This window comes from Pseudorca crassidens, chromosome 17 (assembly GCF_039906515.1).
Source record: "Pseudorca crassidens isolate mPseCra1 chromosome 17, mPseCra1.hap1, whole genome shotgun sequence".
NCBI classification, from domain to species: Eukaryota; Metazoa; Chordata; class Mammalia; order Artiodactyla; family Delphinidae; genus Pseudorca; species Pseudorca crassidens.
In genome coordinates, this window is record NC_090312.1 from 77,763,975 (window position 1) to 77,788,454 (window position 24,480).

Genomic DNA, 24,480 nt, shown 5'->3' on the forward strand with positions numbered 1-24,480 from the left:
TCCCAGGGAGGGCGAGGCGCTCAGGATGCTGTAACAGCATTTTGAACCTACCTCATTATCCTCACCACACCCAGCAACACGGGCAAAAAGGCGGGTAATATTTCCACAAGTCACATTTCATGTGTCACAACTAAGGCTATATTTCATAATATGCAACCTGTTCCTTAAAAATAAAAGTAACTTTACATTGTATTTAGTACATCTGAAATGACATGAATTATAAAGTAAGGTTCGCATTGCAGGAGATCAGAAACTAAAACCTAGAGGAGAATTCACACTTAAGTATGCACCACCGGCTAGAGATCACACTCACTTGATGTGAGTATATTACCCTAATTAATCTCAACCCCTTTTGAGATGGGTACTATTTTTCCTGTTGTACTGATGACGAATCTGAGGTTCAGAGAGGTCAAGCTGCCTGAAGCCACCAAGCTAGTAAGCAGCAGACCTGGACTTCAAACACTTTGCTGATTTCAAAGTCTGTGCTCTTCTCAAGACTTTATACCTCCCTAGTATGATGTGCAGAACTGAGTGCTTCAAAAGCTGAAGCGGATGCAAAGGTGAGCAGAAATAAGAAAGCAAATACCGTGAGAAACGTTTAAAACATGCAACTGAACTTATAAAGATACCTCAAGTGTACTTGTTTGCACCCCTTAAACCGTTCCAAGTGTGCCTGCGATGGCACGCTCGAGAAAATGGAGCTGGAGAAAAAGGGAAATACACTTGGTGTCCCCCAGCGCTCAAGGACCCAGAGTCCGCCTACTCACACTCGTCCTCTGAAACACCCGTTGAGAAATCTGTGCTCTTAAAACTAAGAAACGCTGGAGGAGACCAACGATTCCCAACCAAGGATGGGATTATAGTCACAGGGGGTCTCCTTCAAACTGTGCTTGTCCTCCAGGGAGGAGAGAAGATGCTGGGACCAGCAGAAGTCTGAGGACCACTGCTCTGAAAAGATCCCATGTTTAGTAAGAAACTCCCAAGGAGCAAGAAAAGAATAATCCCTGGAAACTAAGTCATGTTCATTTCTGCCCTAGGAGCCATCCAGGTGGGCCGAGGCCCCAGCAGCTGGTAAGACGCCCTTTCTCATCCCCCTCCACGCTGTCCACAGTCTCAGGAGCCCGCTCCCATCACTGCAGATGAGGCTCCCCAGGAGGGAAGCGGCTCTCTCCTGGGCAGCGCAGGCCCGGTGGCTGAGGCCCACGTGGTCCCCGCTGACCTCGGGGCTCCTCCTGAGAATCTCCAAGTCTGCCGGACCTGTGAGGGCAGCCTTCCCGAAACCCCAACGAGTCCTGTGTCCTGAGGTCCCCAGGAGACTTTCCTGGCCTCCACTTCCCCAGTCCCACCAGGCCTGAAGCTTCTGATCTCCAATCTAAATGCCTCTCCACCCAGGATGCCCCAGAGGGCTTTGTTTCCTGACCCGACCCTTTTACTTGCACATAGTTTCATTCCCTTCTGTTCCCATTCCCCAATCCCTGGTCCCCGGACCAAACTGTCCTCACAGGCCTGGACCACAGGCTCACAGTTCATCTTCTGGTTCCCTGGCTATCCCCGCACACTGTCTAGTTTGATATCACTGGCTCCCCAATGAAGTCCAAATCCTTTACAACAGAAGATCAGACCTCTACCACCTGGCCCTGCCCTGCAGCGAATTCATCGTCCCGTGCCCCCTCTAAGGAACCATCCCCTAACCTGAAATGCCATCCTCGGTTCACATCCCTGGCTACGTCCTAGCCAGATTCCAAGTACCCCAGGTGCTGCCTCTCTCTGAACACCTGTCACATAACCCTGCATGGTCTTTTACTATACTTTATACTTTCACGTATTGGTCATGTTTCCCCAAATTGATTACAGGTTCATTAGGAACAAGCATTGTGCCTTACAGCTCTAAAGATCACACTGTGCCATCCACGTACAGGGCTGCAATCGTAGTGGAAGATCAGTGCATATTTCTGAATAGCACTCTGAATAATCTAGACAGACATTATTTTTCCTAGAGCTAGAGCACAAACGCCAACATTTATAATGGAAAGATGTGTACGGGAGTACTAGAGCTTAAAACCTAAATCTGTCTGCTTATAAATTCTGTCGGATAAAATCCCAGCATACGAAAAGGAATACTTCTGCTTTTAGTACTAGGTATCCAGATCTCTCAGAGACCGCTTTGTGTGGCCTATCATTTACTGTGATTTTCTACAGTGTGCAAGTTAACACTAACATTCAACAACTGGTCCAATAAGTATTACAGAAGAACATATTTTGTAGCTTCCCAAGGGAAAAATAATAATTTTCTAAAAGAGGTGGGAGGGACCATCACAAAAATATAAAACGTTGCTGGAAACCAAGTTTCTGTGTGTTTTTAAATCAGAGAGAGAGAAAGAGAGAGCGGGAGGGAGGGAGAGAGCGAGCACAGCATAGAAGAATAAAGAGAAGGAAAAAACAGTTTAGATCCAATGTCCGTCTCACTGCTGGCAGTGAGAACAGAGCTCCTTGCAGGCAGGACCCAGGCTTAGTTTTCTACGCACCCTCAGCTCCAGCACAACCCCTGGGACGGGAGGAGTCACGACTTTTTGAAAACGTGAATAAATACACAAGCCAACAGTGAGAGAGTAAAAAAAATAAAGTAAGAGAGAGAGAGAGAGAGAGAAACAGAAAACAAGTGAGATGCTGGGCAGCTTACACGGCAGAACTCAAGGACCTCGGGACGAAGCAACGTCTGGCGAGGCTGAGAGGGAGCCCTGCGCGTCAGGCTCCTCGCGCCTGCGCCCCACGCGGCAGAGCGGGCAGGGCCACGCCCCCTTACCTGCGGCACAGGCACTTTCTGCGGGGCGCTCTGGGGCGAGGGGTGGAGCTGTGCCCAAGGCTGGTGGTGCGAGGGCGGGGGCGAAGCCTGGTGGTGCAGGCCCGGATGGGGCTGCAGCGGAGGGCAGCTTGGCAACTGCTGGAAGGCCGGCGGCTGCCCGGGGTGCTGCTGGCCAGGGAGCAGCCGGTCCTGGATCGCCTGCGGGTCTGTGAGGCCGACGCCGGGACAACCGTTGGCTCTCAGGTGCCCGGCCAGCTCCCTCGGCGCCGGGGACATGCCCATAAACGGACGGGACGGTTGCATGTTCCTGGGGCCCATGTTCCTCTGTCCGATCCCCATGGCGCCAGGGGGCTGGTGAGACGGCTGCGGGTGAGGCATATTTGGGTAACTGCCGACTTCCATCGGGATCCCGGCACTTCCGGGCCGGACTTGCGGAGGAGGGGTGCCCGCCGGGTTACTCATTGCTTTCATGGGTGACATGGGAGGCGGAGAGGCGTAAGTTCCCTGAGGCTGCGAAGGGTGCATAGTTTGCGTGTTCATTTGGTTAAGGGAGCCGCTGGGGTGGATAGGCTGCTGGTGCATGAGTCCTTGGCCACTGTTCGATGGGAATCCTACAGCGTTGGGGTATCTTGGGACGGACTGGTTCATTGGAGTATTATTTGTAAGGCCTAGATTCTGATTCATCCCTGTATTGTTAACTAATCCCTGATTTAGGTTACTGTAAGGATAGCGAGAATACTGCCCTGAGTTGTTTATAGTAGGTGAGGGGACGGTCTGGCTCCGAGAACTAAAGGTGAGGGTCTGCGGCCTCACGGCCCCTTGCGGGGGAGGGTTGGGGGAGAACCGGGGGCTGTGGGCTACGGGCTCCCCGTGGAGAGCGGCGGGGGGATGGTGGTGGAAGGGCTGCACCGCGTGGCGCAGGCTCGGCGCCACCCCGGGGCTCTGCGGGGGCACGTGCGACAGGTGGCCGGGGCCGGCGATGAAGGGGCTTCCCTGACCGAGGCCCTCCTGGCCCGGGGGAAACTGGCCCATCCTCGGCTGCGGCTGCCCGTGCTGCTGCATGGAGAAGTCCCCGCGCGCCAGGTAGCCGCCCAGCTGCTGCAGATGCGGGGGGTGACCCTGCGCGGGGGGCCCCGACGGGGCCGCCTGGGGCTGTGGCGGTGGCGGCTGGTAGGGGGCTCGGATCTGGTCCGGCACCTGCACGGCCCGGGGAGCCCACATGGAGCCGCCGTCCACGAAAGACTGCCCCCCATGCCGCTCGTTCGGCAGGCCGGGGTAGACACCCATCTGGCCGCCGCCGCCGCCGCCACTGCCACCGCCGCCGCCGCCACCACCGCCGCCAGCCCCGTGGGGGACCTGGGGGACGGGCGGGGTGTGGTACTGCGAGTGGGGAGACGCCAGTCCGTTCCCAGGGGCATTGCTCATCATTCTGTTCGGCTGGTCCATCAGATGCATCTTTTGCTGCTCGTACTGATTATAGTGATCGAAGTGGGTCAACTTGGTTTGATTCTGATTCGCGGAGGGATGGTGGAGGGACGGCTGTAAGGAGGCAAAGCCTTGGTCTATCGGCATCTGTTGACCCATGGGATTCACGGGATTTTCAGGGTAACCACATTCTCCCAGGCTTTCGAGGCCTTCGCTGAAAATATTCCCGTCCTCGCCGAAAAGACTCATCATTCCTGGATCCGCCATCTTCTCCCAACACACGGCTCCTCCAGACCAGCGCTCAGGAGCTTGTCTGTGCTTCACTTCACTGAGGGTTTGTCCTCAGAGCCTATAATCCTTGACTAATCTTCTTCATGTCACTCCATATTTCTCTAATTCTCTTGGACCCTGCAGTGTCAGGCAAATCTGGATAGAGGTCCTAGAAGGGGAGCGGGAGGTGGGGAAGAGGGAGGAAGAAAACAAAGAATTAGGAACAAATGATAAAAACTGCCGGCATTGTACGCATGTGAATTTGGTCTCCATCGACAATACTGATCTAGCCCCCTCACTGAGCTGTATTTTATAAATCTAGTTCACTTTAAGAGAAACTCATTAGCTTCTACCAGAAGCATTATTATGATCGGTTACTTAGAAAGCAAGCAAAACACTAACCTTAACCTTAAATTAATCCATTCACTCCACTTCCTCACGTTCCATTCTTGGATGGAACAGAACAAAAGAACACAACATGAAGCGGCAGCAGCTGCCACAGCAGGCCAGCAGATGTATGAATGTCGCCAAGCAGCCCATCTGCTGCACGAAAGCCCTGGAAATGCTCTGGTTACCAACAGCCCGCCCTTAACCTTATTCCCCTGAGCGGTGTAATCAGATGAGCAGCCAGAGCACCGAGGGCTGTGAAAAGCTCAACTTAGTTAAATTGACTAGAGGATTATACAAATACCAAAATCAGTCATTTCGTACAAATTGGATATTTACGGCCCACATACAACCAACTACAGAACGGCAAACAGAGGCGTCGAAGGAGAAAGCGGCGGAGGCAAGGATGCTGGCAGGCACGCTGGCGAGCGGAGCGGTAACTCATCATTTCCTTACGTCCGTCTGACGGCAGGAACACGCCAGGCTTTCGTTCTCCAGCAACACACGCCCGCCCCCCCTCCCCCCTGCCAGAGCAAGTCCCATCACGGGTCCCTCATCCACCCGAGGGCCCTGGGCTCTGGGGATGGACCAGGAGCCATGCGACCACGCGGACAAACTCTAGCTGGATGGACAGTTTCTAGACGATGACCATTCTCATCAGCAGAGACAGAAACACTTCCCCCAAACTGGTCAAAACTGAAACTTTTAACAGAATGAAGTTCAAAATGTCCATGCAGCCCTCACCCTCGCCTTGACCTCTTCTGGGACAAGGCAGACCGGAGCAGGTAGGCGGAAAGGTGGGCAGGCCTGCCCGTAGGCATCCCCTGTTTACAGCACACCGTGTAGACTAACTACTGCTCTGCGCTTTATGCAAACACTTGCTAACAGCTTCTGTGTCAGATGAAAATAACCAACTTAAAGAATGTTTCCACAATCAAGACAGGAAAGTGTTTTTGTTGAATGCTAATTAAATCAACGACCTAATAAAGAACTAATTCACATAGGAAAAATGTCCAAAATCTTAAACATCTCTGGAATTTAACTCATTTTTTTTCCTCTTTCATAAGCACTTGAAGCATTGTGTGATACTGCCCAACTTGAAAAAAACAGTATCTTGTTGAAGAATTTCAAAAGGGATATTACAAACAGGCCCCGCCATAAATCCTACTGACACACGTCCACAGGAGCACGGGAATGGGGACGGCTGGGGCGGGACTGGGGACGGCTGGGGTAGGAGTGGGGTGGAGGCAGCCAGCCCCACCAGAACCCACGCCCCCATTAAGGGGAGAACTCTGCCTCCGGGAAATGTATGTAAACAACATTCCTGCTCGCTGTCAGAACCACAGACAGCACACCTGAGAGGGTCTCCAGGTCGGCAGTACTCAGGCGACAGCTGTCAGCCAAAGCCAAAGGTCTCCTCACTCTGCCGCTAAGTGCCGTGAATTTTCTGATCTACTTTCTCCAGAAACAGAGGTCAGGCGGGTGGAAGTAAGGTGAGCATGAAAGCCATTTTATTTACAGACATGCTGCTTTAAAACCCAAACCAAAGAGAAGTCGAAATCTCCAGTGCCAAATGAAACAAATATTTATAAATTGAATTTACTCCTAAAAAGCCTACGCGGTCAGTCCTCATTTATTCAAGGCTCCTTCTAGCTTTCAAGGAAATAAATACGGGAATGGACTTGATAAGAACTTAAAACCAGCCGTGCAGACTAACCACTTACCAAAATAACCTTTCAAATTAGCTGAAGGAAGGTAATGTCTAGTTGCCTGTCCTGGGTGGCCTTTACAGGATAATGGTGGCTTCATCCTCCAGGGCCCAGCATGTGTCACGGGGAGGAACTGCTACGGACTGGATGTGTTCCCAGCCAGCTCCAGAGGGAAAGGAGCCCGGGGGAGGAGATGGCTCGGTCCACTGCCTGGAGGGGCAGCATGGAGTTGGCACTCACTTTATAAGGCTGAGCAGAAAGGGAAAAAGAACTTGACTACAGGCCCAGGGGAGGGGCAAAACAGAGCACTCACTGCGAGTAATCCTACCCGACACTTGGGTCTCCAGTTCCCGGCTCCTTCCACCAAGAGGCCATTTCCCAGCAGCAGGAAAAATGGCAGCATTACCTGGTACAGCAAACGTGTCACCCACCACAGCTGCGACCACAGTCACGTGAAGTCCGGGCAGAGAAGTCCAAAAACTATGGCTTTAGTGTGTCACCGGTCACCACTTACGCCTGCTGGGGCAGCCACCACGGCCTTCCTGCCCCTTTTCTGACCTCAAGACTCTGGCTGGCGACTATGCTAGGAATCCATCTGGTAGCTGGATTTCATATTTCTGATCTGAGCTAATCTAATTAATTTATTTTTGTCTTTTTTAATTTGATCAAGACCATTTGAATGCCCACTTTCCCAAGTCACAGCTGCAACATTTAATTTTGTTCCTATCAAAGATATTCATTTAAAATTCCTTTTTGGAGTTTGCCCCCTTGTCTACATTCACTATCTACATTTTCTGTGTCTAAATCAGCACTGTCCAATGAGCCATCAAATCAAAGCCATATTTGTCTAAAATTTTCTAGTAGTCACGTTTAAAAAGTAGCCCCAAAGAGAGTGAAATTAATTTTCATTATTTTTATTTAACTAATAAAAGCAATTTATTGGTTAAATTTTATTTAACCAATAAAACCAATTTATTTATTGGTTTTATTTAAATAAAACCAATATATGCAAGTAATTACATATTACTTCAACATGTAATCGATAGAGATGAGACAGTTTACATTTTTTGGTACTGAGTCTTTGAAACCCGGCAGTTCACACTTACAGTATATCAATTCCAACTGGCCACATTTCAAGTCAAGAAGGTGCACATGGGCGCAATGGCTACTATACTGGACGGCACAGGTATAGATTATTAAAAAGAAGAGGCAGAAATGCAAGTTATCAGTGTTACCAAATAATTCTCATCATTATCACTTGGGAAATAAATATTCAAGTTGTATTTACATTTGATTTGGCTTTAAATGAAAATCACGTTAAATCTCAAATAGCATTTATGTATTCAAAATATATTTACTGAGCCTCTACTATGAGCCAGGCACTGATCACAGCTGCCAGAGATCTATCAGTGAACAAAAACAAAGTTCCCTTTTTTCCTCATGGAGGTTACAGTCATCTGTAAATGATGAAACTTTTAATTAAAAATTAAGATTCATGGGTTATGGTATAAAAGGTTACGATACCGTTTTACAAAATATTTCTTGGTAATTCATGATGACAAGTGCTGTGTGTGTGATATTATATACTAAACAGTATAGACACCTATAACGAGGACATAATACATGCTTCTGCTCAGCACCCTACTGGCAAGTCTCTTCTGAGTTCAGAAGGTGCTTGGGGGCGTGTTTAGGGGTGAAGAGAGGCACCATGAGACACCCCAGCTCACAGCATCGTGGACACCATGGAGACTCACTGTGAAACCAATGATGAAAATTTAGAGCCGGCCAACACTTTGGAGACCTCCTAATCCAAGCCCCTCTTCATTGTACAGATGAAGAAACCCTTTTATATACGAGAGCAGTAAACATCTCCAACAAAATATTTTAATGACGAACAACTCCCAGAGACGAAAGAGAAATGTATAGATGAAATGGCAACTCACCAGTGAAGCCTAGACGGGGTCCTATGAAAGGCCTACACGGGGTCCTATTTATTCAGAGATAAGTCACTAGAACAATTGCTGAAACCACCAAACAGAAGAGACTTTCCTTTTAAGAAAATTTTTACTTATACTATCGATAACTTTAAGGAAGCAAGCACATATTAGCACCACATTGAGGCTACTGGTTAATATTTTGGGAAATAAGCAGGATGCAAAGTAGGCAGCCCCCAAAAGTAAACAGCACCCAGAAAACTGCGGACAGAAGCAGGGGGTGTACAACAAACCAAGGTGAAAGAAATAAGTCATGCAAAATTACATATTAAGATTTTGAAGTGAAGTTCTGACTTCCCAAAGGTTACATAAACAATGCTTAACTACTGTGCTCTGCTTAAAGTAGGACGGCATTTGTGTAGCCCAGTTTTAATTTGGTATCACAGTGGCCTGAAAAGCTAGAAAGGAGATGGGTGAACACAGGACACCTTTCATTTCGTGGGCAAAATACTTCCTACAGCTCAACCACCTTGTATTCGGTTGTGGAAGTAGAATGCCATCCAGGTGCTGTCCATTTTTTCAAAAGTATCCAACACATGGGGCAAGTAAAAGGGAGCTGCCCTGCAGACGCTAAGACCACCTTAGTGTTCCGTAGCTCGATCTGCATTGTCCTCTTTACTCGTCTCTCCTCCACCTCCCAAGAGCCTAAGGTTTGTGACATTACTTGATCAGGGTTCTCGGGACCGGGTGGAGCCTGTGCCAGCATTTCCAAGGGAGTGTGGAGCAGCGGGAAAGCACACCTCCCACCCTCAGCGCAGCCCGGGAGATGCCTCTAGACCCTCACGGCTACAAATCACATCGCGAGGGGGAAGGACCCACGGCTGAGAGGGGAATGGACAGAAGAGAAACGGCTCCACGTGGCTGGGCTTCTCCTCACCCTGAGAGTCCTTCCAGCTCGATCACAAGGCCTATGGATGGTACTCCCCACACACGGCCCCTAGCAGCCCCCGAAGGGGGCGGGGCGTCTGCCCAGGCATTGACCCCACGGACAGCGACCCAGAGAGAGAGGCGGGAAGCGCCTCCAAGTTACCAGCATCAGTTCATCACCAGTCAGTTCCAGGTTTGCCACACGGACCAAATGATGCCCCTCCCGGACCCCCCCAGCCCGGGCTAGGCTACATTTTCTTCCTCGCTCATGTGTCGGGGCTGTGGCTGTGCTGTCCCACACGGCAGCCTCTGGCCACGTGTTGCTGTTTAAATTAAAACTAAATAAAATTTTAACTTCGGTTGCTCTGTTGAACAAGTTGCATTTCAAGTGCTCAGCACACCCGTGTAGCTGGTGGCTGTGGTGCACGTGTGGACAGTGCACCGGTGGAACCCTTCCATCAGGGCAGAAAATTCTACGGACAGCACTGCTACCGATTTCTTCCTAGAGCTAACGTTCTTAGGTGAAGACCATATTAAATAGTAGCAATTCTCTTTGATGAAAAATTTTTTCTCCTGCGCAGGGATTAGTGTTCTTTCAAAGGTCCATACCTAGCCCTTGTGATGAAATTTATAGTATTCTTTCCATACATCATATTTCATGTTATTAACTATACTTTCAACCTATAAAATTTCTCCTTTCTGTAATGTCTCCCAGCATATATTTCTATTTCTTTTTTCTTTTTGTTTCGTTTTGTTTTGTTTTTTTTGGAATCAAGCCATTTTATTGAGGGGCTTCGGGGGAGGGTCGAAAGGCTGGGAGGACAATGAGATTCGACGTCCTTCTCCCGGCCGGCCGGGACCTCCCCAGCTTCAAAGTTGCTGAAAAGGCTCTATTCCTTTCTTTCTTTTTTTTTTTGCGGTACGCGGGCCTCTCACTGCTGTGGCCTCTCCTGTTGCGGAGGACAGGCTCCGGACGCGCAGGCTCAGCGGCCACGGCTCACGGGCCCAGCTGCTCCGCGGCATGTGGGATCCTCCCTGACCAGGGCACGAACCTGTGTCCCCTGCATCGGCGGGCGGACTCTCAACCACTGCACCACCTGGGAAGCCCTCTATTTCTTAATAAATAATTTTTATTATGTTAGGAATGATTCTCAACTACACAAAATTCAGACACTTAGGAATAATTTGAGAATCCTTTTCACTTATAGTTGCCATATTACCATTGCTCTTTAATGAAGTATTTGCAAGCTTAATTTTAACACAAAAAAATCTACACAGCAATAGTGAGGCCACTACTTTTTTTAGTGGCTTCGTGCATTATTTTCATTCTTTTTACTGGAAGAAAAGGATGTGAAGTCTTTCAGAAGGTCTATGTTAGTCCCAAGCACCACATGAAAAATAAAACCAAAAAAAGGAAATAAGAAATGCATTTACAGTTAGCTTCGATTTATATCACTAGGTAGCCTCCAATTTTGCTGGTGTTAGTTGAACAGATATATCTTTCGTTGTGTAAAGCAATGCTGTGCTTTCCGCCAGCATTCCCCATGGCAGTTAAGCTCCCTCCACCCACCCCTTCCACCCAGCCAGATGATGGAAAACCACCCTCAATCTTTCTCAGCATTCATTCACTTAAAAAATATTTAATGAGGGCCAACCCTGCATAAAGCATTTAATAGACACTGGGTATACAGAGTTGAATGAACAGACGTGGCCCCTGTTCCATGCAGCTTGCTGTTCTAATAAAGCCGTGAGGATGTCCTGCATTTCAGTCCACTGACCAACCTGTGGATTCTCCTCCCAAGTATCTCACAAGTCTTCATCCTCCTCCAGTTCATAGTCTCTGATGTAATCAGGCGTCATGGTTTCGTGAAGGACAGAACTTTAAAGGCTGACTGGTTCTCCTGAATCCGGTCTCAACACGCTCGCACAGCTGACTGAATGATCTTGTAAGACACAAAATGTGTCCCCTCTCCTTAAAGCAGTTCCCTAGCTCCCAGGATGGAGCCCCAAAGCTCCAGCAGGTCTCAAGGCACTTTGTATTCAGAGACCCGTCAGCCTCTCCATTCTCTACGCCCCAGTTTCCTTCCCTCTGCCCCTGAAGCCTTCACGAGCACCCAGGCTGGGTCCGTCAAGGCACGAGAAGTTTCCTGTGCATCACCCACTCACCTCCTCACACCTTCCTCACCCCCACGCCGTGCTGTGCGGTCTGACCTCCCACTCGTGGGCTCGGTTCCTTTGTTACCACTCATCCCAGGAAGCAGCCTGACCCTCAGCCCTCCCTGTTATTCCCACCACGCTGGGGGCAGGAGCTACACAAGCACCAAGCACACCTTGTTCTTGTTTCTTTCCCTGCCTCTCTCCCTGCAGACCGCAGCCTTGCCATTTGAAGGAGGGTCCTGGAAGCACTGGCACTCCCCGGGAGCTGGTGAGAGATGCAGGGTCCTGGGCCCAGCCCAACCTCCCGCCCCGGAGTCTGCGTGTTATTAACAAGGCGCCCCGGTGATGCCCGCACACGTGCAAGTGTAGCAAGTCCTGCTGGCAGACTCAGCTCCTCCGGAACTACAGCTGGGATTCCCCTCAATTAACGTGAGAAGGAATAATCAACAACAGGTCCCAAAGAATTACAAAGCAAGTAAAACAAAGGTATGTCATCTTACATTTAAGGAAAGGGAGTCTTGGCATTCCTGACCCACAAAGAAACAATACTGACCTCATCCAAAGAATTAGGAATAACCCTTAGTGACAAGTTTTAACTTGTCAAAGAGAGGACATCTGAAAGTGGTTTAATTTCAAAGATTCATCTGTCCCTCTGCCTGACAATCATTTTTGCAAGACAAAAAAAAAATGCAGTTAATATTAATATCTAATGCTATGTTACATAACACCCTATTTCACAGGTCTCTTGCAGAAATACTTCAGTTATTTCTACACAACTTTGAGGAGTCTGGATATTCTGAGCTGCCTTTCAGATAAAGATGGGTTTTTTGCCTACGTAAGAGTCCTGGGGCTAATATGTTTTCTTTCAAGGCAACTAATGAAATGGGACTCAGCTAACAGTTTATACTAAGCGCACTGCCTCTGCACTTTTTTTTTTTTTTCCCTAAATTGGTCGAAAGGCGTATGCTGTCCTATACATAAGTTGTGCCGCTAAAGCACCGGCATCAATGTCCTCAGAGAACAACCTTTACACCCTGCAATTCAACACTGAAATATCACTCCTTGAAATTAACTCCTTCTAAGACTAATAAGCCCAGTGAGAAGACAGCTGACCTGCTCATCCCACCACAGACACCAGGAGAAGATCTGGGGCAACCTTCCTTCCATATGCAGCTCAGCGTGGCCCAGCAGGAGGCCAGTACACATTCCAGGAACACTTAAAATAAGCAACAGTATATGGCAGAAGAGGGATGAGGAAAATCATCTGTATTCAGAGCCATACATACCATATCCATGTAAGTAAACATCTATGTCAAATATGTGTATCTCTCCCTTATCTTTTTAATGCTTCCCTAATTAATTTTATTGTAGGTGAAGGGGAAAGCAAATGAAGAGAGACAGGTCCAGAAGTAAGAAAATGGAAATTCTTTGTGTAATTTGTTTGGGACTGGGAAAAATTCAACTTTGGAAATGTACTTCAACCCACTTGACAGGGAGGTGTATAGTGCAGACTAAGGGGAGAGTAATACAAATTTTACACAGTGTGGTGATCACTAGTGTATCTTGCTTAACATTGTAAAACATCCTGGGATAGTTTAGACAAAACCTGGCTGGTCTATAAAGGTAAATGACACCACATGTTTACTAACCCACTAAAAAAAAAAGTCATTTGAAAATATATTTTCCCACTCACTCTAGATCTATTTCAAGCTACTGATTTGACACACACATGCACGCACACACAGGCAGGCACACACATCTGGGTGAGGCCTAGCCTACAAGGAGTGAGCATACGATAGGAGGAGGGATGGAAGGTGCAGCCCGGGACCACCCCCCCATCCTGAGATGCCCTGGGTGATCCCGAGCTCCTAGGCAGCGACCCTGAATCACTGGAGGACGCCAAGGGCAACATGCTGAGGGGATGAAAACACCGTGAGCAGCCAACTGCTCCTGTAAGAACCAAGCTTTCTGTACACTTACTGTGGTTGTCACTGATTAACTAACTCATCTGGCAGTTGCCTACATTCTTTTGCATTTTAAAAGGTTCTGGAAAGCTGAAAGGGGGATCTTGCCTCATAGTCTTGGGAGAGTTTAAAACTGTACCCCAATTCTGCTTGGTTGAAATGAAGGGAGAGAGAGTGTGGTTAAACAGTCTCCTCTGATACACACACCTCCAATGTTCTTTTCCTTCGGGGGGCGGGGTGGGAACCCCTTCGGCAACACCACAGCTGAAAATTATCTATTTTCCCTGCGAGAGCAGAGCGCATGTGATGACAAGGGAGCCTTATCCATCACGAATAAACCCGAGCTCAGAGCCAGGCCAGTGTCACAGGACACCGAGGGCAGAGGTCACATGGCAACCTGGAGGGTGTTCTAAGATGCCATATTTCATGCAAAAGAGAAATACACAGGAATTATATAAATCCAAACTTCCATCAGGGAAGTGAGCAATATAAAAGTCAAACAGGGGACTTCCCTGGCAGTCCAGTGGTTAGGACTCCGTGCTTCCAATGCAGGGGACGCAGGTTCCATCCCTGGTGGGGAAACTAAGATCTGCACGGCGCGGCCAGAAAAAAAGAAAAAAGGGAAACAGAACTGTTAAGGAGGGTCGAGGACACCTTTGGAAGAGTATTAGAGAAACTATTTTGGAAAACTGACCATGGTCTCAAAAAGCTCAATCTATAGACAAAAAAATGGAAGAAAACAAATTTCACTTACTCTGTGACTACGGTATTAAATTACTCTTTCAAGAAATTATATTTGAGAAAGGAAATGGAATTAAGGCTGGAATATACAGTAAACAGTTTGCATTCATTATTTCATAATCATTCTGACATAAAACAAAGTTGGAAACTCTTTTCCATACGTACACTTATGAATGCAAGCTGCTTCTACAACGCCACCATAATCAAAACTATGTGACAGTCAAAACCATTATCAAAAACTATTACAATAAAATAACTAGTATTAAAACTATCCATTTCATGCAACTAAGTAAGCCTGATATCTCTTAGCTAAATTAAATGTCTTCATGCATATTTGCATATAATAAAAGACAAAAGATTTATCCATAAACTATGTGTATATTTTTCTGCATCCATAGCAAAGGCTCAACCCTAACCGGGCCCCTTTCCTCGTTGCCCCGAAATCTTCTGAGCCTTTCCCCCAATGCGCTGTGTGCCGTGGGGAAAAGTAACTTTATGAAATATCTTTTATATTTTTCTAAGGAAACTAATTCATAACCTAAATCTGCTTCCAAAAAAGCTACAGTACAGTCTGTAACACATTCTTTTATGTAACATACGTACATATACGTAACACATATCTGACTGCATCACCAAACTCTTCTGCATCACTGAAAGCCTCCTGTAATGACCTGCCTCACATACTCCCCCTAAAAATTACTCGACTAGCCATCTTCCATCTCTCCACGGTTGCTGTGCCATTTTTAAAGTTTTATTTATTTATGGCTGCGCTGGGTCTTCCCCGCTGCGTGCGGGCTTTCTCTAGTTGAGGAGAGTGGGGGCTACTCTTCTTTGTGGTGCGCGGGCTTCTCACCACGGTGGCCCCTCCCGTTGTGGAGCACGGGCTCCAGGCGCACGGGCTTAGTTGCTCCGTGGCATGCGGGATCTTCCCGGACCAGGGCTTGAACCCATGTCCCCCTGCACTGGCAGGCGGATTCTTAACCACTGCGCCACTAGGGAAGTCCTGCTGTGCCGTTTAAAAGGAGAACTGCATGCTGGTGACAATCTTCTAGCTTTACAACTCCTTGTTTGTGTAATGACCTGCTCCAGCCTTCAGACTAAACTTTCCAGAGCAACGTGACCTGGTGCACTTCCCATCAACAGGGTCCAAAGGACCCGGCAATCTCTTCTCCCCACTTTATGTTCTACCTATCCTCTGGTGTACCCAAGAAAGGAATGCATTAAATGCTATTTATTGCTTATTGCAGTTGTACACCTTTCCTCCAAAAAGTCCAAAGTTCCCTATACACTGCTTTCTCACCTATTTTAAGCTCCATCAATAATTGCTAACCATCCAATTTCAAGTACCATTAAAAACTATAATGTTATCTGGCACTCAAAAAGAAAACGTTTGAAATAAATTTTGATTATAAATTTCACCTGGCCCCTTTGATCCGCAGCTTCTATTTTAAAATTTCCGATGTAAATCTAGTATTTAAAAAGTAACCACGTGGGGCTTCCCTCGTGGCACAGTGGTTAAGAACCTGCCTGACAATGCAGGGGACACGGGTTCGATCCCTGGTCCAGGAAGATCCCACATGCCGCGGAGCAACTAAGCCCGTGCGCCACAACTACTGAGCCTGAGCTCTAGAGCCCGTGAGCCACAACTACTGAGCCCGCGAGCCACAACTACTGAAGCCCGCACACCTAGAGCCCGTGCTTCACAACAAGAGAAGCCACTGCAACGAGAAGCCTGCGCACAGCAACGAAGACCCAACACAGCCAAAAATAAATAATAAATAAATAATAATAGTAAATTTTTAAAAAGTAACCATGTGAACATGTTGAAAATACCTGCTTCTTGATAAATCATTTTTAGTAAAATCATTTTTCTGCATTATAATATTGGTTGTGTGTTCATACAAATGCTTTGAGTTCTTGAGTTTGTTTTCTGTGAATTTCTTCTGACCCCTCCAACACTATCAGCTATTGTGTTGCCCTTGGGGAAGTGTTTCGGTGGAGATAAGCACGGCAAGCCAAGCATAACACAGGCGCCCCCCCCAACAGTCCCTGTGTTGTCCAGTACAGGATCCAGGAGCCCCGTGTGGCTATTTAAATTTAAATTAACTACAACTACAAAACATTTAAAATCCAGTTCCTCTGTCACACCAGCCACGTTCAAGCGCTCAACAGCCACTCGGGTGGCTACGGAACGGGACACAGCAAACACACAGCTCAGCTGACTTGTCATCATGACAAGAAATTCACAGGCAGCGCTGGTCTAGAAGACTCTGCCTAAGCTGAGACCTCAAGGGCAAACAGGAGATTGGCAAGTAGAGGGTCTGGGCAAGAGGGAGGTAGAGAGGCCTGAAAAGTCCATTTCCGAGGTGTAAGGATCTTAAGCAGAGGCCAGATCGTGAAGGGCCTCATAATTCATTCTGAATTCATGCAGAAGTCAGTCTAAAGTTTTTCAGCGATGCTGTTTAGAAAGACGTACATCTTATTTTCTAAACTGAAGTATGATTTATAATATTGTGTTAGCTTCAGATGTACAGCAAAGTAATTCAGTTATATGAATATACATATATTCTTTTTCAGATTCTTTTCCCTTATAGGTTATTACAAGATATTGAGTATAGTTCCCTCTGTTATAAAGTAGGCCCTTACTGTTTACCTATTTTACATATAGTAGTGTGTATCTATATTAATCTCATACTCCTAACTTATCCCTCCCCCACCCCCTTTCCCCTTTGGTAACTATAAGTTTGTTTCCTGTGTCTGTCAGTCTGTTTCTTAAATAGATTCATTTGTATTATTTTTTAGATTCCACATATAAATGATATCATATTAATATCTCTGTCTGACTTCACTTAGTATGATAATTTCTAGGTCCACCCATGTTACTGCAAATGGCATTGTTTCATTCTTTTTTATGGTTGAGTTATGGAATGAGTTATGGTTGAGTTATGGAAAAAATATCTTCCATTGGGGGGGGGGTGTGTGTGTGTGTGTGTGTGTGTGTGTGTGTGTGGTATGTACACACCACATCTTCTTTATCCATTCAGAAAGATGTACATTTTAGACAAAATCTCCCTTACTAAAATATGGATCACAGATTGGGAGGGGGGAAATATTACAAGACTAGGGCCAGGAAGACCAGTTTGAAGGCTCTTAAAGGAATTCAGTAAGAGATGATGGTGCAGAAAAGAAGGGGATGGAGATACTGGAGACAGGACACCAGCCATCTGACTCGGTTTCTGATTGGATGCTGGAGGGTGAAGAAGCATCTAGGAGGACAGGACTCTGGCTTGGGTAACTGAGCAGATGGCAATACCGTGCACTGAAACATAGGGAACAGAAGAGGAGGAGAATTCACACGGTGGGAGGGGGGAGGTGCAGAGAAAGTCCGCGAGGAGCTACCCAGTTAGCAGCACAATGTAAGAGCGAAGAGCACTCCAGGGAGAGAGCAGAGCTGAAGATGCAACTATTCAAGTCACTACAGACAGAAGCAGGGCAAAGTCTAGGAGCAGATGAGATCACCCAGAGAGCACGGTCAGACATATCCTAAAGGGACAAGAGAAGAAAACAAGGACAGAATCCTGCAGAATACCAACACTTACAGAGCAAACAGCAGAGTCAGCCAGTAAGACAGAAACAAACACCACAAAGAGGCTGTGAGGAAGAAGCGATCAAAAAGTTCAAATGCTAAAAAAAAAAAAAAAGTTCAAATGCTATAGAGAAAGAAGTGTCCATCAGACTCCACCAGTAGGAGATTAGTAACTGTTAAGAGGGGTTTCTATAAAGTAGTGGTGGCAGAAGCTGAAGTGCTCAGTTATGGTGATGATGGGTGGGGAGAAACAGTACAGAAGGCTCCCGACTGTGGACCGAGAAGGGGAAGGGCCGGGAGTCGTGGGCGTGGACAGATCAAGGACTAGTATTGTTCTCCCCAGCGTGAGAGAAACTGGGTTGTGTTCCCGCACAGGCCGGGTAACCCTGGGCAGGTTCTTTAGCCTCTGTGTGCCTCAATATAATATGGGGATGGTAAGAGTATGTATTTCATGGGTTATTAGAATTAAGCGCGTTAATATTTGTAAAGCACTTAGAACAGTGCCTGCCACTTAGTAAAACATACAAACACTAACAGAAGGAGAGCACGGAGAGCAAGAGTCTGAGAAGTGGCGCAAAGAAGGGGAAGAACCAGTGCACGCATCTCTGAAGAAGGGAGATGAGTGAGAGCCACAGCACAGGACACGAGACCCTCTTGCACTGGGACAGTAAGGGGGGCGGGTGCAGAGGCTAAGTGGTAATCAAGAGAACGTGGTCTCATCCCCATGGCTTCAACTGGCTTGAATTCAGAGGGAGGCGCTGGTTGCGAGGTGCGAATTTTAAAGAAAGAAATGGAAGAAGACACAAATAAATGGGAAGATATTCCATGCTCATGGGTTGGAAGAATTAATATTCTTAAAATGTCCATCCTACCCAAAGCAATCTACAAATCTACAATCCTTGTCAAAACGCCAATGGCATTTTTCAAAGAAACAAGCGATCCTAAAATTTGTATGGAACCCACAGAAGACTCTGAGAAATCGGCTGAACCAAGTGGCAGAGTCAAAGGGCACTATGAACCCAAGGTCTGAGACCAACTGTGAATGACGTCCTGCTCTAGAACTTCCTTTTCTCAACTGTAAAGTACAGATAATACCACCAACCTCTAATTCATGAAGACGAGAGTGTATACATAAAGCGCCTGACACAGCGCTTGGCACACACGTAGTACACAATGCAGATGATCTCTTTCTCCTTCAACATGAGAAATTTAGATACACAAAGTATGTCGACCAGGCTGTGTGGCCTTGACCCAGTTACTTAGCCTCTCAGTTCCTGGTTTCTCACCTGTAGGGTGCGGAGCTGGAAAGGTAGCTGAACAAAATGGCAAACATCCCTCCACTAGAAGACCGTAACCTAAGTAGCTGTGCAATTAGACTTATGCAAAGTATAGCTGTCATCTTCTGAAACTCACACTTTTTTTTTTTTTTTTTTTTGCGGTACGCGGACCTCTCACTACTGTGGCATCTCCCGTTGCGGAGCGCAGGCTCAGCGGCCATGGCTCACGGGCCCAGCCGCTCCGCGGTATGTGGGATCTTCCCGGACCGGGGCACGAACCCGTGTTCCCTGCGGACTCTCAACCACTGCGCCACCAGGGAAGCCCTGAAACTCACAGTTTTAATGGTAGGAAAATAATCAAAATTTCAAGAAGCACAGATAATTGATGAAAAGTGATTATAAAGATAAATTACACACACATATACGTATCATGTAAATAATTCAGTGAAGCTTCAGTTTTAAATGTAAAATTGCTCGGACCCACTAGTATTTCTAAAGCAACTGTTGCTCCCTACACACAAATTAGCACCTGGTTTACACAGCAAGACTATGAAGCCATCACTTCTCAGAACACGTTCACTTGTCATAGGAAATCCCTCGGCCTCAGCCCACCTGGGGAAAGAGGTGTCAGGGCCACAGGGTACCTGCTGGTACCACCTCTAGGACAAAGGCCTCGGACATCTCCCAGGTCCCTTCCTGAATGTCTGGAGCCCAGGCAGCCACCTGAAGCGAATTTCCCAGAAGAGGGAAACCTCACGCTTCCTTTCCGCAGCAGAACTGGCAGCACACTCTCCCCGCCGAGCACCAACAGTGGACGCTCTTGGCCACACAACTGCGATTCCTCCATTAACTTAACAACATTAGTGTCCAGAACACAGCTATATACCAGGCACCCTAGAAAGCTCTGAAGTAAGAGCTGGGTGCTGGATATATTCTTTCCATTTCCCATTTATTTGCTGAACAAACTTAAGTGCGAAGTAACTTCTTTAACTTCCTTTTCCACTAACAAAGCAGGTTACTGTCAACTGTCATCTTCAGGGATGCTGTGAGGATGACTTAACTACTTCAAATTCCTACCGAAAATATGCTTAGTAAGATAGAAAATATATAAAAATGTTTATTCTCCACTTCGATTAGTCTCGAAGGTCTAGGTTGGGACGCTTCTTCCCTGAGAAGCCTTGACAATGCACATGGGAAGACTCTCTCATCAAGAAGCCACAAGAGATTTCACCTTCAAACCATCCTTGACCTCGGCTTCCACTATTTCTTTAGAACATCTTCTTCCCTAACAACCCACGATCAGGGTGTTTCCCCGCGTCTGGAGTCCAGAGCAGGGCACCTCTGCCAGACGGGTCCCTGCCTGGACCCGTCACCCCGAGGAGCTGGGGGACCCCGGCCACGGCCCCCAGAGCCCCAGGCTCTTGTCATGGTGCACATCTCACTGTGGCCAGGATGAGCAGGTGCACAGACGTGCTGGTGGGAAGAGTAAGAAAACTAAGAGCTCTTCCCAACAAGTAATCCACAAAGACTGGACTTTCTAGTTCTTGATACGGGAAGGCACACTGCAAACACCCAAATGTTCTATTTGCGGATCCGGCCACCTGTTTCTATACTCACCCCCAGGCTTACCTGCCCTTTGGTTTTCTGTGTCTAACCACCCTGGGCAGCTTAAGGGTTTAGATCAGCATTTTCTCATCCTTTAACTTTTAGCGGCCGCTGTCAAACATTAAGTTTACAAATGTTAAAAGTTTATAAAGGGCTTCCGTGGTGGCGCAGCGGTTGAGAGTTCGCCTGCCGATGCAGGGGACACGGGTTCGTGCCCCGGTCCGGGAAGATCCCACATGCCGTGGAGCGGCTAGGCCCGTGAGCCATGGCCGCTGAGCCTGCGCGTCCGGAGCCTGTGCTCCGCAACGGGAGAGGCCACCGTAGTGAGAGGCCCGCGTACCGCAAAAAAAAAAAAAAAAAAAACAGTTTATAATATCACCGCCTCTCATCAAAGATGAATGATGCCCAATCGTGACATCTCTTCAACACTTCAGAAAAGCCTGTAACCGTCTTGGAGACAGAAATGAAGAAGAAACGTCAGGGCCAGGGAGGGAGGCAGAAGAGCAGCACCGAGAAATTTGGGGAAAACCAGCTCGATCTGGATCTGGCTCTGACACTCTCTCTACCTCAGGCAAATTAAAGCAGGTCTGTGGACCTCAGCTTCCTCAACCACGAAAATATGAAAGTAAGTGTTCCATCACCTCCCCCAAAGGGATACTTAGACATGATCTCATTTCACTGTCGCAAGTGGCTATTCACAAACCACACCCGGCAGGCAGACAGTAACACTAGCTGCCCTCCCCACATCTGCACCGACCTTAACCTGCCACCTTTTGAGGCAGACGCAGGGCTGTCAGGAAGGGACAGGATGGCTGCAGACAAGTCCCCTGCAGGGCACCCTCCCAGATTACAGGGGAATCCTACTTTCATGCCTCGGGAACCTGGGAACCCCAGAACGGGAGCACTAAAAGACCAAAGCTCTAATCCGATCACTTGACCTTACACAGAGGCGCTGAGGAGACACGTGCTTTGTTCAAGGTCACCCAGCTAGTCAGGGACAGAGCCAAGGCTCATGCTCGGTCCCCAAGACCGGGGCCAGTGCTACTGTAATAAACATCCTACACTGCGGAAGAGCGTGCCCCCTGTTCTCAGACTAGACAACTGTATTTATGCATCATCGGGAAAATGTTAACAGACAGTGGAGGCAATACGGTTTTAAAACAGGACACCCAAACACGATCTATGGAGTGAGCTCTAGTCATAACTTGAAGCCGTTCCAAATAAGGCGGCATTCTAAAACGTCCTAACGTGGTATTCTGTCTCCAAGGTCACTACGCTGAAGGAAGCAACATTCATTTGCATAATGTCTGGTGTATTAAGTCAACTGTGTTATGAGGAATTTTTTCTTTTAACCAGCAGAGTATACTTGCTTCCCCAAAATGCCTCTGAGAAGCCTTTATACACACAGACATCTGCTCTCTACACCACCATTCCTGTACCCCTGCATCCTTCTAGATGGTGGTGCATGTCAGAAACCATCCAATTCAAGGCAGATACAGAAATAGGTTGTACGACTGAGTTGCAACCTTTTTTCAAAGAGCACCACTTCGACTTGGGGGGGGGGAAGAAAACTGAAAAACTATAGTTATTCAGACATGAGCACTTGGCAGGCATTTTCCTCAAAAGTGAACAAAATAAGTCTGTCACTTCAAGGAAAACAATTGACAGTTTTGTTGCCAATGACAGAATTTGAGTTTTCAAAGCAAAAATCAGAATTTTGGAAAATCTCTATCCATCATCACGAACTTGACAGCTTCCCAATACCTAAAGACTTTTCTGATTAGATGGGTGGTGATATTAACAAATGTGATATTTTTTAATATTGTATAATGAAATGTGTCAACATTTCTGTAATTCACTGAAGCAATATTTTCCAAATTACCAACACATGATGTTACAAAACCATGCACAGATAAAAAACCCATGCAAAGTGCAAAACACACCAACGAATTTTAATGAAACCAAATACAAAAATTTCACTCATAGGATTTCAGAGTCCACATTGCAACTAACCTTTAGGAAACTACCCCTTATGGTTTTAGTGTAATATCAAATTATCTGAAAAGGCTCTTCAAATACTCCTCCCTTTTCAATTACAAATCTGCATGCCAGATTTTCTTCATGTTCTTCAACCAAAACAACATATTACAACAGATGGAATGTACAGCAGCTATCAGAATCTGTCTTCTCTTGAACCAGACACTGAAGAGGTTTACAAAAATATAAAGTAATGGGGGGAGGGGCAATATACGGGTAGGGGATTAAGAGGTACAAACTATTAGGTATAAAATAAGCTACAAGGATATATTGTACACTTAGCCATAAAAAAGAATGAAATAATGCCACTTGCAGAAACATGGATGGACCTAGAGATTATCACACTAAGTGAAGTAAGCCAGACAGAGAAAGATAAATATCACATGGTATTGCTTAAAAGTGGAATCGAAAAGAAAAAAAAAAAACAGAAAACAGAGAAACAAACTTATGGTTACCAAGGGGGAAAAGGGGGTGGGGGAAGGGATAAATTAGGAGGTTGCATGCAATTAACATATACACAGTATTACATATGAAATAAACAACAAGGACCTACTGTATAGCACAGGAATTATACTCAATATTTTGTAATAACCTATAAAGGAAGAGAATCTGAAGAAGTGTGTGTGTGTGTGTGTGTGTGTATATATATATATATATATATATATATATAAAAAACTGAATCACCGTGCTGTACACCTGAAACTAACATACTAACACAATACTGTAAATCACTACACTTCAATTAAAAATAAATAAAATAAAATAGAGGATATTTTTTATAAAAGGATATATTGTACAACATGGGGAATAGAGCCAGTATTTTATAATAACTATAAATGGAATATAACCTTTAAAAATTGTGAATCACTATATTATACATCTGTAACATACAATATTGTACTGCAATTAAAAATTTTTTTTAATAAATATAAAGTAACGTCCTTCATTCTCACTAAATTTTTGTTTGGGAAAATAATTATCTTTCATAAAAATTATGTTGTTTATATTAGTATGTAATGGGCTTAATGTTATTTGAAATTAACTAAATAAGATGTTTAAACAGTTTACATTTCAAATACAGTAAATCTCAATAGATATAACCCACATCAGCAACAGCTCTTTGGGGTTCTCGATAAGAGTATAAAGTGGCCGTGAGATCACAAAATTTGAGAACCACAGCTCCAAATGATTCAGAGCCTCATCACTGGTCAACAACATTGCTGAAAATGCAATACACCTACCATTAATTATACTCACACTTAAAACGTGTATACCGTAAAACATTTTAAACGTGGCAAAACAAAAAACGAAACCAAAAAAAAGACCTTTCAAACACAATACCTGGCCATGAAAAGCAAGTCTTACCCGTGGAGAACTAGAAACTTGGTAATTTCCGACGCCACAATCACCAAAAGAGACACAGCCACCCTTGACAGGGGAGAAGGTGACACTCCCCAGGCCGCCTGGCTAAGATGCTCGGCTTTCAAGAGAAGCTGGGTGAGGGATGCAGACAAGAGAAGAAGGTAAAGAGAATGTCCCCGCAGCCAGCAAGTCAAATAACCGGGGAAGTGTCCAGGGCGGAAAAGCAACAGGGCGCGTTCCCTTTGCTTTGAGTTTACTAGCAAAACTCTCCGGCCTCCACCCCTTCGTTCTTCTCT

The 24,480-nt window shown here is 46.4% G+C and overlaps 1 protein-coding gene across 1 annotated transcript in view; it reads right to left on the reverse strand.

The window, feature by feature from the left end:
* The window catches only part of CHD7 (chromodomain helicase DNA binding protein 7), a 444,235-nt gene that overhangs the window by 380,763 nt on the left and 38,992 nt on the right, over positions 1 to 24,480 (reverse strand). Inside the window, exon 2 of the mRNA XM_067712237.1 lies at positions 2,804 to 4,667. Coding sequence (XP_067568338.1) covers positions 2,804 to 4,495 — 1,692 coding nt within the window. The 5' untranslated portion in view covers positions 4,496 to 4,667. The remainder of the gene's footprint in view (positions 1 to 2,803; positions 4,668 to 24,480) is intronic.